The sequence below is a fragment of the Rissa tridactyla genome, chromosome 6, assembly GCF_028500815.1.
Source record: "Rissa tridactyla isolate bRisTri1 chromosome 6, bRisTri1.patW.cur.20221130, whole genome shotgun sequence".
Taxonomy (NCBI): domain Eukaryota; kingdom Metazoa; phylum Chordata; class Aves; order Charadriiformes; family Laridae; genus Rissa; species Rissa tridactyla.
The window spans coordinates 18,674,299-18,691,131 of record NC_071471.1 but is presented as its reverse complement, the minus strand read 5'-3'; the positions used below and the strand labels follow the sequence as shown (position 1 = coordinate 18,691,131).

The following is a 16,833-nucleotide window of genomic DNA, read 5'->3' as shown; positions in this document are numbered from 1 at the left end:
AGACTTTCTGTTACCTTTCTGTTTCGGTGAACAAATCTATAGCTTATTTTTAAAATAAAAATCCCTTTAGTTTCCTCCTAAAATGATTTAGCTTCAGTTTTTTGATGTTGAAATTGCTGATTCTTCGGAGTCCAGCATTCCCGTTATTCATTTTTGCACTGTGTTCTTTTGGATAACAGCGAGGGATCAGCATTGGAAACCTTAAAATCTTGCAAGTGTTTAAATATATCAGGCTACATTTGGTGTCTGTTTTGACCCAGGTGCTAGATACTGATGGTCTAATGATTCAGCTGATTTTACTTACAAAACTATATTATTTCTGATACTATCTTTTTTAACTTAAAAATTAAAAAATCCCAAATAGTAAAATCATATGGCTCTGGAAACACTAAATGCAGAGGTGAATACTAATTGGGTCACCAGTAACACTAGCTGGTGTTGGATGCATGGGTGGTTTTATGACAAAATCTTTTTCCGGTCCTTTTTGGCTTAGTAGAGGACTTGTAGTTGTCCAGGAGCGAGAATATCTGTGTGTTTGTCAGCTTTTGATTAAAATATTGTATATATGCGTATGAAAACAGTACAAAAGCAGTGCAAAAGTTCATGCTGGTGCAGAATGCATTTGCCTGCTGTTCTACTAGCTTAGGCTGCTGACATTTCAAATGTTTCACATGCTTCTGCTGCCAGTTCTGACCTTCAAAGCTACTAACAGTTCAAATCTGAGCCACGTTTTAGAGAGTCAGCTCTGCTCCAGACCTTACTACTTGCACTGAGCACTAGAATCATCTCAGGGGAATTAAATTGGAAGGTATGGGGACTGCTGTGTTCCTTCAGTAGGAACGCTGCAAGATTGAGAGAAAGCAATATTAAAATACTTTTTGTCTAGAACGCATGGGTGAGCTGTAAAAGCTACCTGATTGTCTCTGGCACAAGAGAAAGAGGCTGATCCCCGTTTCTGTGACATCCATGTAGAGACCCACAGTTTGGAAGTCAGGCAGCTGTCACAGAGCACCAGCTTCGTGGGAAGCAAAAATGTCATTCCCTATCTACCCAGTGCCAGTTATGGTAGCAGGAGAAACCCTTCATAGTCTGGCAGCTTTCTGAAAGGGAGAACCTGTTGTGAACCGTGCAGAAAATGAGAAAATACAGAATTAATTTTGCCTGACTTTACAGAGTTAGATTTTTCTGTTAGGGCAGCTTGGCTTCTTACGAGTAAACTTCTGTATAAATAAAGCACAAGTCAAAAGAATGTAAGCCAGACAACACTTCACATTTGTAAATAACTGTTTTTAGAATGCGTACATCTTCAGGAATGTGTGTGTTTGTGTAAATAAAAAAAAAATCTAAACAAAACTCCAGAACTTGCTGAATCAACCTTTGCAAATAAGCATGTGCAGAGTGTGACGTGGTAGATTAAGGGATATGAAAGATTTCACAGAAGACATTTTAAATGAGGAACTTTAAATTAATTTAAACCTTCTTTTTTTTAACTTTAAAAAAGAAAGTAGCTTCTTACCTTTACCTTTTTAGAATGCATCAGAGTTAGAGATACTTTGTAAATATGTAGATAGCCTCTAAAGCTTTGATTAAAAATTTTGTTTGAAAATGCAGAGTCTTTCCATGTTGTATTCAGAATGCCACAGGTATTGGCTGCTACCCCTCTTTTCTGCATTCCTTGAAGTGAGAGGGTGTTATTGTATATAAATCATATTAACAGTTTCTTCTGCTTTATTACTTGAAGCTTTCTTTTCATTCTGAGTACAGTGGTACCTAGAAAGAGGCTAACTTGCCAGAAAGAAAAATTAACACATGTAGTACTGCTAAATACCTTGAAATGTAGGCAGGATTTATTGTCCCTCTCATTCACATTCTAAAATACAAGCTTCTGGATTCATATACTGATTTAGAAGTCTGCTGAATCAATTAGATAAAGTTCTGCGTTCTTATAAGTACTCCTGATACTATAAAAGTTTTGGAATTGACAATTTTGCAGCTTCTAGGGTCACTATTGCTCTGATTGCACTGAAGACATAGACATTAACTGTAAGTGTTAAAATAGACTGGTTTTAACAGTTGCATATTTCTACCTATTTAATTGTGTATGCTACAATTTAAACCTTTTATGACTGCCCATGAGAAGTTTGACATTCAGTATTCCTGTTTGTGTTTTGTTAGGATGTATTTAGTTTTCAGGTGTCTCCTAACATGAATCCCATCAAGCTGAATGAGCTGGCAATCCGAAAACGTTTGACTATCCATGGGAAAGAAGATGAGGAAGTTGATCCGGCTGACTATGTGCTGCAAGTTAGCGGAAGGCTAGAATATGTTTTTGGTGATCACCCGTTAATTCAGTTTCAGGTACATAAAGCTCTTTGGAACTTACCGTAAGAGTTCTGTGGTGCCTTGGCCAAAATTTGACCTTGCTTCCTGTGCCATTGGATGGTCAGCTATGCTACATTTCCTCCTCAAGTCTGCAGCCTTCCGCAATTGTAAAATACATGTGCACCATTTCCTTTGTATCTTTGTAATATATTATTTGTTTCTTTGATTTGAAAGTCACTGTAGAGACATTCTGCTAGCTGATAACAACTGTTTTCTATGGGCTTTTAGTATATACGCAACTGTGTGATGAACAGAACTCTTCCTCAGCTGACACTAGTTGAGTGTTGCACCATAAAGAAAATGTGCGAGCAGGAGATGATTGCCATAGAAGCTGCCATAAACAGAAAATCATCCAACCTTCCTCTTCCTCTTCCACCAAAAAAAACAAGAGCGACAACTGTAAGTTGATATGGAGAATATCTAATACCCGAAAGGAACAGTGACTTACGGAATATAAATCATAGAATCATAGAATGGTTTGGGTTAGAAGGGACCTTAAAGATCATCTAGTTCCAATCCCCCTGCCCTGGGCAGGGACACCTCCCAGTAGACCAGGCTGCTCAAAGCCCCATCCAGCCTGGCCTGGAACACCTCCAGGTGCCCCAAGATGGGGCATATGCAGCTTCTCTGGGCAACCTGTTCTACTGTCTCACCACCCTGAGGATCACAATCATGGTGTCTGGGATTTGTGCTGCTACTACTGTTTTCCCGTGTAGGTCAGCTGGATCAGAAATAGCAGACCTTGAAGCTTTTTGGAAACTTCTTACCTTTCTTCACCTCATCCATCCTCCTTCTCCCCCACTGTCTCCTTTCCATTGCTATTGATTATACTTTTAATCACACCCCAGAAGAGCGGGTAATAACAACTGGAGAAGTTACTGCAGAGAACCTGGATTCTTTAAAAGAGGGACGGGAACCTTTAAAGGTCTCCTCCAACCCAACACATTCTAGGATTCTATGATTCCAGCTTCAATGTAACATGTAGACTCCACTAGCTTGGGCAGTGGTAGTCTGGGATCTCTTCTATTAGCCCGATGTCTTGCATGGTGTTGCCAATTCAATGATGGCAACTTTTGCCATAATATATGTCTTAACTTTTCTTTTGATGTGGTGCTTCATTTATTGCTAAAGTTACGACCTTACAGCACAGTTACAATTTACATACTGTCACTCTAAGAAATGTCGACAGACTTTGCTGTATTACACACTGTATATAAATGAACACTAAATTTGAAGGGTTGTTCTGAATTGTCAGCAAGTAGTCCTGAATGTATGTTCCCACCCCCCTTTCAGCTGAGTATTTTTTCTAATTTTTTTTCCCTTTAGAGCATCTTGTATGCTCTTGTAGTTATGATAACCAATTTATTTTTTAAGATTTCAAATTTATATTTTTAAACGTGCATCTTTTTTAGTTTGTATTTATGCCTTTTGCTTAAAATGCTTTGCCTGTAAAATAGGTCTTAATATATTACAGTGGTTAAGAACGGACGTGTATCTTTGTTTCCCTTCTCAGAGTGTATGGGATATTTCCAACCCTTTCAAGATTATTCTGTTAAAGGGTAATAAACTAAATACAGAAGAAAATGCCAAAGTAAGTAACTATGCCTGGTATCAGAAGACGTTCTTTTCATTTTAATGATTTAGTGAATTTAATGTTTAGAGAATTCAGAATCATACAGATTTCAATTCAGCAAAAGTCTAAGCATTTTTAGTTATTCCCAGTTATATTATTAGTATTGGCTACAACATCGCTTTATTGTTTGAAGTGGGTATGTGGGTATATTGTATGAAGTTGGGAAGTTGAACATTATCAATAATCATGGGCAGTATGACACAAATGTTCATATGGTACTTGATTTTTTTAAGATAGTATCTTTAAAGTACAGATATTAAACTGTTGTAAACATCTGACAAACAGAAGTAGATTAAATATTAAAAATTTTTCAGTGGAACATAAGGTATTTTTGGTAGTCCAGAATATATTCTCTGTGTGTCTAAGCATGAACTGCATGCTTCTATCCAATCTGTCTTTTATTTTCTAAACATGCTGAACACAAAAAAAAGCTGTAGTATCACTTCCTGTAAAAATGTACATGACTGGGCTACTGGCTGTTTTACAGACCACAAGTTGTTAACACATGGGATTTTATTGCACAACTGCTTTAAGACCTTACAAGACACTTGCCTGTGAGGTAGAACAATATTCATTTCCTTTGTTTTGTTTGGCAATCAATAAATGAAATAGCCAGTCATGGAGATGAGGAAGAAATTCAGTTAGCCTCAATGGCTAATTTGCTGTTTGCTGTTCTGATGGTTTGTTCACGATACTCAGTGCATCTGTTTTTTCTTTCAAAACTATTGTTACAACCTGGTCATATATTAGCAATACTACATTTTACTCCATATGGCTAAATGAGCCATAGTTACAATTTACTACCTGAGACACTGTGACCGTGGAAATAGATGTCTGCAAAAACAGATGTTTCTCTTTCTTTGTCGAAACTGTTATTTAGCTAGTTGTAATATCTTCTTAGCTCTACATTCTATAGACTCACTCTGAAAGTTTTTAAAAGAAAAGGGAAGGGAAAAGAGAAGGTGGATTCCAGAAGCTATATATATATAGCTTGGGGGTGTTTTTTCCTACTTAGAAAAATTGAGTTTTGGTTACTTTCAGTATGCTTTTAGAGGAAAAAGAAAATACGTTGATTGTAAACTTAAGGAGAAACAGAAAAAATTGACAGTTCTTTGGTTTTGGTGCTGGTGGACACTATCTAAATATTATTTAGTGTTTTGAATGCTTTTTAGTTTTGAAAACTTTAAAGTCCTGTAGTTACCCAAGACCAAGAATGCATGCAGTAACCTTGCAAGCTTGTGCATGTTTCCCTGCGTTGTCTGTCTGCACTAGTATGGATGGAATTGTCACTATTGAGAACGTATTTGTTTGCTAGTCCTCATTGTAAGGCTGTTTAATTCACTGCCATTGTTCTTTTACTTTCGTTGTGCTTTGGATCAAGCCAATATTCATCCATTTTTGCTGAAACCACCAACAGTGTTCCCAAATGCAGTGTTTGTAGTGGGAAACAAAACATTTGTCAGATGGGTAGCACTCCACTGCTGTGAGCTGGACTCAATGTTTTTCCTAGAGCACGAGTGACTTCATTCAGCTGTTGAACACCTAATTTTCCAAATACATGACATTTGTAATTGCTTTTTTTTTTTGTCTTGCTCTTTGGCTGTGCCATCAGTACATACAGTTTCATTAGTGAAAGGGGAGTGTCATAATGAAAAGAATAAAATTTGGATCAAATCCCTTACATTAACAGGATTGGAAATCATGGAATTAAAACTAACCAAAAGGCAAGCAAAATAACAATCTGTTCCAACAGTACAATACTTTGTTACTATCAAATTTTACTTGATCATTTATGCATTTTATATAAGTCAGGGAAGTGTGATGGCATGTAAAGTTACAATATCAGACAATAGCAAGTCAAAGAACAATGTTCAAAATTATGCAAATGTGAATTTAAATCTCTGGTTTAAAAAAAACCAAACTGCCAGATTTTAGAATATTTACTGTTGCTGGTGTTAAAGCACAAACAGTTAATACAGTAGATATGATCACATTCCCATAAGATATCTGTAAATCAGCAAAAGAACTTCATTATAAATTCAGTTGAACATACACAGTGGATCTCCAAATGGATTAATGTAGGACCATCTGGTGAATTGTTTCAAGAAGGTTATGAACCAACCGATTTTAATCAGTTCTCTGATACCGGAGAACATAAGAATATAAGGTACGTATATATACATATAGGTATGTACACACACGTATAGTCACTTAGATTTCATGAAGTAAGATAACTTTCATGTGATCTGTTCCATGGATGTTCACGTTGCTGTTCTTAACTGACAGTGGTTCACAGTGGTGAAGCTGTGCTTGCCAAAAATAGGTAATAGTGCTTTTTATGAGTATTGCTGGGACTCAAGTAAATACAGTTTTCTAAATGGATCTTTTCTTTCAGTGATTGATTGTAAACTTGGGAATGAAATTGGGATTGTATATGTGTAAATCAAGGAGTCAGTTTAATAACGGATGTTCCTTTGGCACCTGTATCGAGGAGGAGTGTAACCCATAGCAGTGTGTTCTCCAAGACCTAATACCCCTGCCGGTGCCTGTGCTGTGACAGCAGTCTCTCGATCAGTGGTAGCAATTGCTTCAGAGAAGTCCAGAACGATCAGAACAGGTGTTATTTGGAGACCATCATTGGTGCTACTAATGCCTTCCCCGGGGATTATTCTGGGCTGAAAATAGATTTGCTCTCCAGCATGAATTAATTTAAACTGTATTCCACTTTGCCAATGACTAGTTTATCTGGGCTGGTTTATGAATGGAGAGCTTAGTACTGAGCAGTAGCTGGTGTAGCCAAAAAGATATCTTGAGATTGGAACTGCCTTGATGTTGATCACACTATTGTTTCTTTGAAGGAGGGTAAGACAGACTCTCTGACAGAACAGAGCTTGTCTAGGTCAGTTGGGAATTCAAAGGTGAATTATTTTTTATCCAAAACCTGTACCAAGTTTGAAACATCTCTGTCTTTCCCTTGCAGTGCTCAGAAATATGATAGCTTAAAGGGAATGTTGGGAAGGTTATTTGAGGAGCGGAGGGAACCTGAAACATCAGTTCACCTTTTACTCATGTAACTGTAACATTGAGAACATTTTTTTCAGTGTTGACCAAAGGATTAAATCTGTGGTTTGTTTTTTTCTTTTTCCTCTCTCTCTTTTTAAAATCACTGATATTTTGGAAGGTCACCTGAAAGAAGTTGACGTATTTCTCTCTTTGTTGTTTGCTCGAGCAACAAAAACGAAGACCTCTGTGTCATTCTTGTTGAAGCTGTCCAAGAGTATGGATACTAGGAAACATGCAGTTTTCTGCATACCCGTGTTATTAAACAGAAATGCAGAAATGAGCGACACCTTGGCATTGACCTGTAATGTGTTTAATTTCAGTGCCAATAACTCAGACTCCTTTCTCTTCTTGCCATTCTCCTTTCCTGTTTCTTATTTCTATCATTCAAGCTATCTGGTTCTGTTGGTTTCTGGGTGCTAAAGGCAAAACAGGATTCCTGGGAATAACATTGTTATTATTACTACAGGTGATTTCTGATGCGAGTCATCAGTGTTCCCTCTCTACATTTTTACAAAAAAATTAAGTAAAAAATGAATTCTTAAGCTGAAAAAACCCCACATTTTTCTCCGTTAAAAGCACAAATTGGTTCTACCTGGTGATTTGAATTTGAATTCAGAAAGATAGTGTTACCTTTTTCATTCTGCATAGTTGTTTCTTTCCTACAATTTCCTTCCATGTTAGGTATGTTAAGTTAGAAGCGTTTGTATATCCGTATATTGTATTTGTTACTACAAATGAGTTGTTAATATTATTAGTAATATGTGGTAATATAAGTAATTCAGTACTGAATAAATTGTTAGCCACCATTATTTAAACAAATAGATTTTGATTTGGCCAGGAACATGAATAACAAAGTAAAAAGAACCTTGTTCTCAGGAATCGTTTGGTTCATTTTAAAACCTCAAAATTAGCACTGCTTTTAAGATAGAAATATTGATGAAATGCCTATGTGTATGTTCTGTGTAATATTCTGTGCAGAATTCTGTATGTTCTGTGGCAAGCTTAAAATTTCTCATTTCTTTATTGCAGGTTCATGTTAGGGCTGGTCTTTTCCATGGTACAGAGCTCCTTTGTAAGACTATTGTAAGCACAGAAATATCTGGGAGAAGTGACCACGTTTGGAACGAAGTACTAGAGTTTGAAATAAATGTCTGCGATCTACCAAGAATGGCAAGGCTCTGCTTTGCAGTTTATGCTGTGATGGATAAGATGAAAACTAAAAAGTCAACCAAGGCAATGAATCCTTCCAAATACCAAACCATTAGGAAAGCAGGAAAAGTGGTAATTCTTTCATTTTTCTTGAGCGTACCTCTGAATTTTGTTCAAATGAGTATTTTCATTGTCCTCGCTTTAGTGTTCAAGAATGCAAAATGAAAAAATAATTAAAAGGAGCATGCGTATTAAGAATTGCACGTCTTGGTATGAAAAAACTTTTCATACTTGCCAGATGTGAAAATTTTGGTTGTAAGCTAGTTGGCAAATGGTTGTTTAAAGAATTGTATTTTAAAAGGTCAGTTTTGTTCTCAACTCTAGATGCGCTGTGATTGGGAAAAGGTGAAAAAATTAGCATCTAGGCTCACACTCAGGGAAATGTGTATTTTTACACTGGCAGAGTGGCACCCTTAAAATTAAGCCTTATTGTCCTCCATGGTACTGGAGTACGTACTAAAAAATATGAATGTGTTTAACTGCTTTTCTGCAAGATACCACCATTTAAAACCAAAACAGCCCTCTCAGTTTTTCTTACATTGTAGTGCATGCTGTGTAGTAATGTTCACTTGCATCTTAGTTCCCATGTAAAAATTGTTTTCTTTCACAGCATTATCCTGTAGCCTGGGTAAATACCATGGTATTTGATTATAAAGGACAGTTGAAGAATGGAGAACTGGTACTGCACAGCTGGTCGTCATTTCCTGGTGAAGTTTAACTTTTAAGATTTGGACTTTAAACGCTTATAAGACTAAAGAAGAGTAGTATGAAATAGTAGAATATTTACTGTATGCATGTCCAATTCTCCTGTCATAATCTCTTTACTACTTGTATTTTTTATGTGGATCCATATATAACGTGTTAATCTCTTTCCTGAAAGTAGTGTGTATCAGGAAGGAGGAAGGACAAGAGTCTGTTTGGAGATAGTATTCTAAAAGTTTTATCTCTTATGGAAGGAAAATCACATAAAAATAGATGCATGTTTATATCTAGTGTTACCTGGTTTTAAGATGCAGTTTACGTTTCATTTGGTTCCCTGTGCTATCATCCTAAGCTAAATAGATAAAGCTATATTGTATGTGACAATATTTGCATCATCAGGAAATGTGAATTAGAATTTTTTTTGTCTTCCTTCCCTGACGTTAAAATTGATTAGTAAGAATATCTGAAATCTCCATGTCACTCTTCATTCCATCCTGAGAAACCCGTATCGACTTGGCTGTAGTGCTGAAAGAAATCTGGCTTTAAACTCTCTTCTTTGTTTCATACTATGGGATATAGAGGCAATGTGTATACTGCTTTACAGAAGCTGCAGATCTTACTGGGATTTGATTCAGTATAGGGATATCTCAGTTTCCCTTGACTGTTATGTTTATTTTGGGAAGAGAAAATCAGTTTCTCATGGGGTGATAATCCAACATTTGTGAATGGATTATGGATTTGTGTATGGGTAGTTTATGCTGGAAATGCAGTGCATTGTAATAAACGTGCTGTGCAGCAGAACATGCTTCTCTCTGTCGTATACAGTAAGCAATTTCTTATTCCCTTATTCTGCCTTTCAGATTTTTTAATCTTAATGCATGCCTGGCCTGTAATATTAATTGTTCTGTCTGATGTTTCAGATGAACTTGAAGAGATGTTGAACCCAATGGGAACCGTCCAGACTAACCCTTATGCTGAAAACGCAACAGCTTTGCACATTAGATTTCAAGAGTATTCAAAACAGCCTATTAATTACCCTCCCTTTGATAAGGTAAGGTATGACATCAGGAGCAGTCATGAATGCTTATGTGTAAATAACTATTTCTTATTTCCTTTCAAAACTGACTTTTCCACTGAATTCCCTACTTCTGCCTTTTAGTTAACATACTGCAGCTTTATAAACTTGCACTGTGTGAGAGTGCCGGTGCTCTGACTTCGGGGTTTTCGGGTATTTTGAAGACTTACACTTTTAAAAATACTTTGTACGTGGTCTCTTGAGGGTCAGAAGCATAATCAGTTTCCAATATCAATGATCTCACAAAAAGCTAAACTTACCTGCCATTTTGGAAACCTTCAACCTGTCCTTGCCTGAGATCTGTACAGACCTGGTACTTTGTACAAATGTACGTTACCCATTCTTTGGGACATTTCTTGCCTCTATGAGGATAATACCCTTTTAAGGATAAATAGAGTCTTAATACTGTATCAAAAGGGATTCCTCGAGGTCCGCTTTTGAATTTAATCCATTTACGCCGCCCGGTAGTTTTCTGCAGATCTGATAAGAATGTCTGTCTAGAAAGGAAGCATGTACTTGGAATACACGTGTTAGTGTCTGTAGCGTGGATGCTAGATAGCAAGTTGTTCACAAACCAGTAACTAAAGCTAAGACCAGGAAACAAGTAATAAAATAAGTGTTCAAACAGCTAATGATGCATTTAAAAAACAAGGTTTAACTCATCTGTACATTAGTCTGAATTTTTGTTTTGGGAAAGTTAATAAACACTTTGAGAAAATGGCCTTTAATTTTTTTTGAGGGTTTTGCACCTTTGGGGGCGTGAACAAAAAGACAGAAACCACCATGCTTTATCAGCTTTATTGAAGAGGGATTTGGGGTTTATGGTTCATCAAAATGAAATCAAACAACAAGCTAGATTTTTGTTGTTGTTGTTTTGATTTTGGATTGGGTTTTGGTTTTTTTTTACCTTGTTGGTGCAGTATTTGTTCTTGTGTTTAAAACGGCATTGGAAGTGTCTTAAGAGCTGAAACAGTACTGACTAATTGTCTTCTTAATTATGGTGGACCAATTTACTCTTCATACTGGACATCTTTTTATCAGTTTTGTTATTGGTTTATTTGTAATGCTTTAAATTGTTTGCTCATTACACTATATGTATTTAAATTTTAAAGCAAAAAAAGCTGCTGCTTTTATGTGCATGTTACAGACATGTTACGTTAATGTTTCTGAAGTAATAGCGTACTTGTTCTAGCTCTATTGTTCCTTTTGTACCTGCGATACCAAGTTTTCAGTATGTTAAAATGCTTAGGTGAATACAGACAAAAGATTCTACTGCGTAAGCTACCTGATGTATTGACATTAAGGTGGTGTCTGATGGTCTTCACCATCCCTTGTAACTTCTGTTTGGCTGCTGGGTTTTTTTCTTTTGTGACTTTACCCGTTTCTTGAACTTTGCCTGGGAAATCCTGCGTAGAAAATCCCAGAGCATCTTTATAAAGTGATTGTGGAGCTGGTGGTGAAACATTGAAAGCATTCAACTTTGAGGAAATGATACAAAATGTGGATTTTTTTTAGCAGTTCTTATATTTTTTTTCAGTAATTCTGCTACTTGCAATTCCCTAGAGTTAAGAAACTGGTTTGCAGTAGCACTGAGAAAATTGGAACTCTAAACTCCTTGATAATTCATTCAATTTCTGTGGGTATCCTGAAATGCCTCACTAGGAAAAGAGAGCAAGATACCCCGTCTCTGAAAGATTGTCTTGGTGAAGGTCCCATTGAATCAGGAGTACCATTGTAGCTGCTTGAATTATATCAGCTGAGAATCTGTTTTTCAACATTGTCTAGACGAGAGTTGCTTGGTGTATGGCTGCTTCTAATTTTCCCAGTGTTGTTGCTTGTTTCTGCCAAGAAAATGGAGAATCAGATGCCAAATCTTTATTTTAAGAAACGTAACGTGCAAAAATAGATTAATCTTCTTCGATCGTAGCATCAGTCCACTTGCAGTGAACAGCTGTTTGCAGCTGAGTGAGCAACTGCCTTGATAAGAAACCTGTTGTCTGACGCAGGAGCCGTGTGTTGGGCTGGTTGATGGTCGGTGCTGCTGACACACCGAGGGCTTCTGGTTCAGTTGAATGAAGCTGGACTTGCAGAAACTTTCGAAGTTTATTTGCAAGCAGAGTAACTCTAAAAAGCACAGGGAGCCAAGCATCAAACACAGAATTGGGGCATTGTGGTTTTATTTATGCATGTTTTCTCACACAGTATGTAAACAAGCTTTGTAGCCACCTAGCAGATGTAATACATCACATTAATAAGCATTTCATACTGAGAAAGAAATAAAACAAGTTAGTATACCTTTTTAAGGACTTTAGCTGCTGGGTATTTATGCTCTGACTTTTGTAGTCTTTTGTTGTTTGTCATGTTGCCTGAGTAAAGACAATACAAGCTTTGTTGAACCTGTGTCTGGGGGTGGTGTTATATTCCTGGCTGATGGGAGAGGCAGACCTCTGCGGGAAAGGAGATGGTGTAATTCCTTAGACTTCTTAATTGATATTTTATTTGATGAATTGTTCTCAAAGCAGTAGCATCTGACAACTGTAGACATATTTGCCTGACCAGTGCAGCTGGCACTCACCATTCCAACACATCTCTGTTGGTTGCAGTAGTGCGCAGAATGTAGTTTGGATAACTGTGTTTACATCTATACTTAAGTGCCCATCATGATTTATTACACGGTCTTCAAAAACTAAGTAGAATGTTCAAAAAGTCAGAAAAAAAAGGGAGCAGTAGTAACTCAGAGCTGAGCTTCTTGGGAAATGTTGCTTTACTGTTAAGTAGCAGTCCTTGTTCCTGAGGGTTGCTGTATGTTAGCTGTATATATTATATTAGAGCGTGTTGGTGGAATATTCGCTTTATCGTTAACTGAGTTCTTGTTGGAAGCTGGCTGTTCATGACGTTACACAAGGGAGGACCCTGGATTTAGAGAAGTAACTGGAAAGGCTAATTGAGATCACATGGGCGATCGGAGAGGATGGTGAAACAACTGAGTTTGTGGATTCATACTGGAAGAGAGGGCTGGAAGTGTGGGTCTGTGGGTGACAGGTATGGCTCGGGGTCACAGTGCCCTTGAAAACAGCAGAAGTAGAGATGAGAAAACAAAGGGAAACTTAAGGTTGAGGAACTGTTTTGCTGTACTGAAAAATAAGAAGGAAATGCAAACAGAAACAGAAAAAAAGACGCTATAGGGAAGACTGTTTAGCCCAGGAGTGGTGAAGAAGAAAATGGAGGTAATGATGAGCGCTCCTTTTCCTGATCTCCATGGTCCTGCAGATTAGAAAAGGGACACAGCGTAGAAGTCCATGTTATACCACTCTATATGCAAAATAATAGTGTTGTAATTATCTAGAAGATAGCAAAATTTCCTTATCTGCTTCATTTCTATATTTATTCTTTCAGTGCAGTCAGATTTGTTTTTAAATCTACTGTATTTAAAGACATCTCTTTGCAGATACTTGAAAAGGCAGCTGAGATTGCAAGAAACAGTGACAATGCTGCAATGGCGGTAAGCATCTGCTAAGGAGTATTTTAAAATTATTTTTCTGTGTGTTTTTGTCTTCTACATCAATCTAGAAATAAATAAGTCAACTGCTCAAATAATGGCGGTTCTACTGGTTCTGTTTTCTCCTGTAATTCGCTTTGGTGAACTGCCTTAAAATTCAGGTATATGTCCACTTTTTCCAATATATTTTGGACTTCTTGTCTGTTTTTTGTCAAAAAGCACAATTACATTACATACTCCATGGATTTGGAACACACCTAAGATTTACGTTAGATCTGGATCTGGAAAACGTTCCTAGGCTGTATAAGATATTGCTGGGAAATTGCTCAGTTTTATCAAGTATGATGATTTGCTTGATTATCAGATATTTCCAAATAAGCTCTCTCAAAAATGGTCACTGATCTATAAGATGATGTTTCTTAAATATGATGATTCTATGCTTTTCTTGAGGAATTGGATAGTTCTAACTTGAGGACAAATTTTGAAAAGATGACCAAAATCTTAAGACGTTTTCTTTGTATTATACACAAAATTAGAGAAGAATGCAATTTTAGATGGTGAAAGCACAATAATAATTACTGCATAGAATAAAGGAGCTAAATGAAAAATGTGTCAGTTACAATACCAAGTGCCTAAAGTGCTCAGGAAAAGTGAAAACCACTTAGAATGCAAACAACTTAATGTACAAATTATTGGAAATTTTAAATAGCAGCATGCCAACCTGAGAGTGTTGTGACATTTAATTTGAAAGATTAACGTTTTCAGATACAAGAATCACCTTATTGTCAAGACCGTTTACTTATTTTGATGCAGAAAAGAGAGTATGTACTTGATTTTACTAAACAAGCATTGCAATTCGTCTAGCTTTTTAAAGTCTATTCACTCCTAAAGAATTTATACTTAGGTAGTATTTTTACATTAAAATAGTTACTTAAAACATCTCAGCACAATGCAAGGCTCAGGCACTTATCGTTTCTAGGAAGAGCTAAACTTAAGTTCTGTGTGCGACAGATGTTATTTTTTTGTCAGGTGGGAAACCTGTGCAGGATGTTATTTGATGAGAGCCGTTTGTTTCTGCTATGAACCCTAATTGATTTTGCTTACTGCTTCTTCTGAACTTTCCTTTGATTTTTTTTATTTCCCATTAATTAATTCCATTAATTAAAGACCTTTCACCTACCTCTTAAAATTATGGAGAAACTTCTTCAGCTATGTGAAAATAAAGTTTGCTTCAGAATTTAAAGCTTGCCATATTGTTTTTCAAAATGTATATTGAAACTAATTTATTCCCTTCAATTAATACTTCCTCACCCAGAAGCTTTGTCTCCCATTAATCTCTGGAATGTTGTTGTTGCTGATATCATTACTTTAACTTCTGCCCTTGCAGTTTGCATAAGGGCATGGCTGGGGACAGAAGGTATTAACTGAGCCAGAGTGAAGACCCATTCATACAAACTGATTTACAGACACAGTGCTAGTGTTAGTGTTTCAGAGAGAGAAAATGGAGCAAAATGTCTGGAAAAGACAGGTCTGGATTAGAAGACAAAAAAGTATGTGTTTGTATACTTAGCAAATGTACTTCTCTTTGGTTGTTGTTGGAAAAGTATTTTTTTGGCTTTTAATTTATATGTATATCTATTCAATTTTCTCACTTGAGAAACAAAAGGAGAAAGTATATGCATCCTAAACAAATGTTCCCTGTGTTAGAGTTGGAAAATAGAAATATTGCCATCTAGTGTCATGAACTCTAAAGTTTAGTTACTTTTTCAGAAAATTCTGTACGCTGAATTTTGAATCTATTAGTTACAGTTCTGATAGCTTAAGAAATCTGAAAGAAGGGCATAGGAGTCATTCCACGGTGTTTCGTGAGTTTTATCTGATGTTCTTCCTGGTGTATGATTTCTAGTTTTTAAGCTAAAATATAAGAATCTTACTGAATATATCAAAAATTTATCCATGTCTCATTTTCTAGGGTCGAGGTGGTAAGAAGTTTTATGTTGTGCTAAAAGAAATAATGGAAAGAGATCCTTTATCTCAACTCTGTGAAAATGAAATGGATCTTATTTGGACTTTGCGATATGACTGTCGTGAAAATTTTCCACAATCATTGCCAAAACTGCTGCTCTCTTTAAAATGGAACAAACTTGAAGATGTTGCTCAGGTAAGGGAAAAGACGATGGCGGTGGGGAAGAATGCTGGTGTCAAATAGTAAGTAAATAGGGTTTCTTTCCCAAGTAGAGACATTTTGAAATGGTACTATTGTATAAACCCAAGTTCATTCTAAACATAGGTGTCCGTGGCCTGGACACATAAGCAAGAATTTATCTTTAAAATAAAAAAAAAAAAAACCAAAAAACCACAAAACCCAAAATGCGTTTCAGATGTCCTCTGAATGACGAGAAGAGCACAGCAATGATTTATACAGGCTAATTTAAAAATCTTGTGCTCAACTTTGATCTTGAATGCAAGGAATGCCACAGTATCACACAATCATTTAGGCTGGAAGGGGCCTCTTGAGATCATCTAGTCCAACCCCTGTGCTCAAGCACAGTCAGCTACAGCAGGGCTGTGTCCCGCTGAGTTTTGAGTATCTCCACCGATGGAGACTCTGCAGTCTCTCTGGGCAACATGTTCCGGCATTTGACCACCTTCCCGGTAAGAACTTCCTTTACAAGGTTATTAAAAAAAAAAAAAAAAAAAGAGAAGTTTGAGTTTATAAATCAAGACCTGAAATAAATCTTCTTATAAAAATTGTTAAACTGCCCAAAGGCTATAAAAATCCACATCTCAAACTGGGTAATTAAGCCTCACTGAGGCAGACAGATTATTTTTCAGAGACGTGATACCCACTAGTGGTACAAAAGATTTAATTCTCATCACATTGACTGTTTGAGGGTCTCTTCAAAGTGACTGTAAGTAATTAAGGACGTGAAGACTGGTGCTGTGATACAAGATCACGTTTTCAGCAGAATTGTGTCATTTGCTCTGTAGATGTGCAAGGTTATTTCACTATACTGTAAAGAAGTTGGTGTAGCTGCTTTTTTCTGTATTTGCCCAAATAGAATCCAACTCTTGTGATGCTGGGAATAGGTGGAGGAACCTTGATATAAGAAAAATTACATGAGTAATCCTACTTGGTAGACTGACTTAAAAGTAATAAAATAACAGATCCCTGGATTTGTATTGAAACTTTTTAGTCTGATTGCGTAGAGGTTGAGCAAAACCATAGAAGTCTGGCCAGTGTCAACAAGCCATAACCCCCTTGCTCAG

General features: G+C 36.7%; 1 protein-coding gene across 6 annotated transcripts in view; it reads left to right on the top strand.

The window, feature by feature from the left end:
* PIK3CB (phosphatidylinositol-4,5-bisphosphate 3-kinase catalytic subunit beta) overlaps positions 1 to 16,833 on the top strand; it is a 104,220-nt gene that overhangs the window by 64,755 nt on the left and 22,632 nt on the right. For all 6 annotated transcript variants that reach the window (XM_054206102.1, XM_054206103.1, XM_054206106.1 and 3 more), the window contains 8 exons: positions 2,176 to 2,358; positions 2,611 to 2,781; positions 3,896 to 3,973; positions 8,108 to 8,359; positions 8,898 to 8,994; positions 9,910 to 10,040; positions 13,513 to 13,566; positions 15,536 to 15,724. In XM_054206102.1, coding sequence (XP_054062077.1) covers positions 2,176 to 2,358; positions 2,611 to 2,781; positions 3,896 to 3,973; positions 8,108 to 8,359; positions 8,898 to 8,994; positions 9,910 to 10,040; positions 13,513 to 13,566; positions 15,536 to 15,724 — 1,155 coding nt within the window. The remainder of the gene's footprint in view (positions 1 to 2,175; positions 2,359 to 2,610; positions 2,782 to 3,895; positions 3,974 to 8,107; positions 8,360 to 8,897; positions 8,995 to 9,909; positions 10,041 to 13,512; positions 13,567 to 15,535; positions 15,725 to 16,833) is intronic.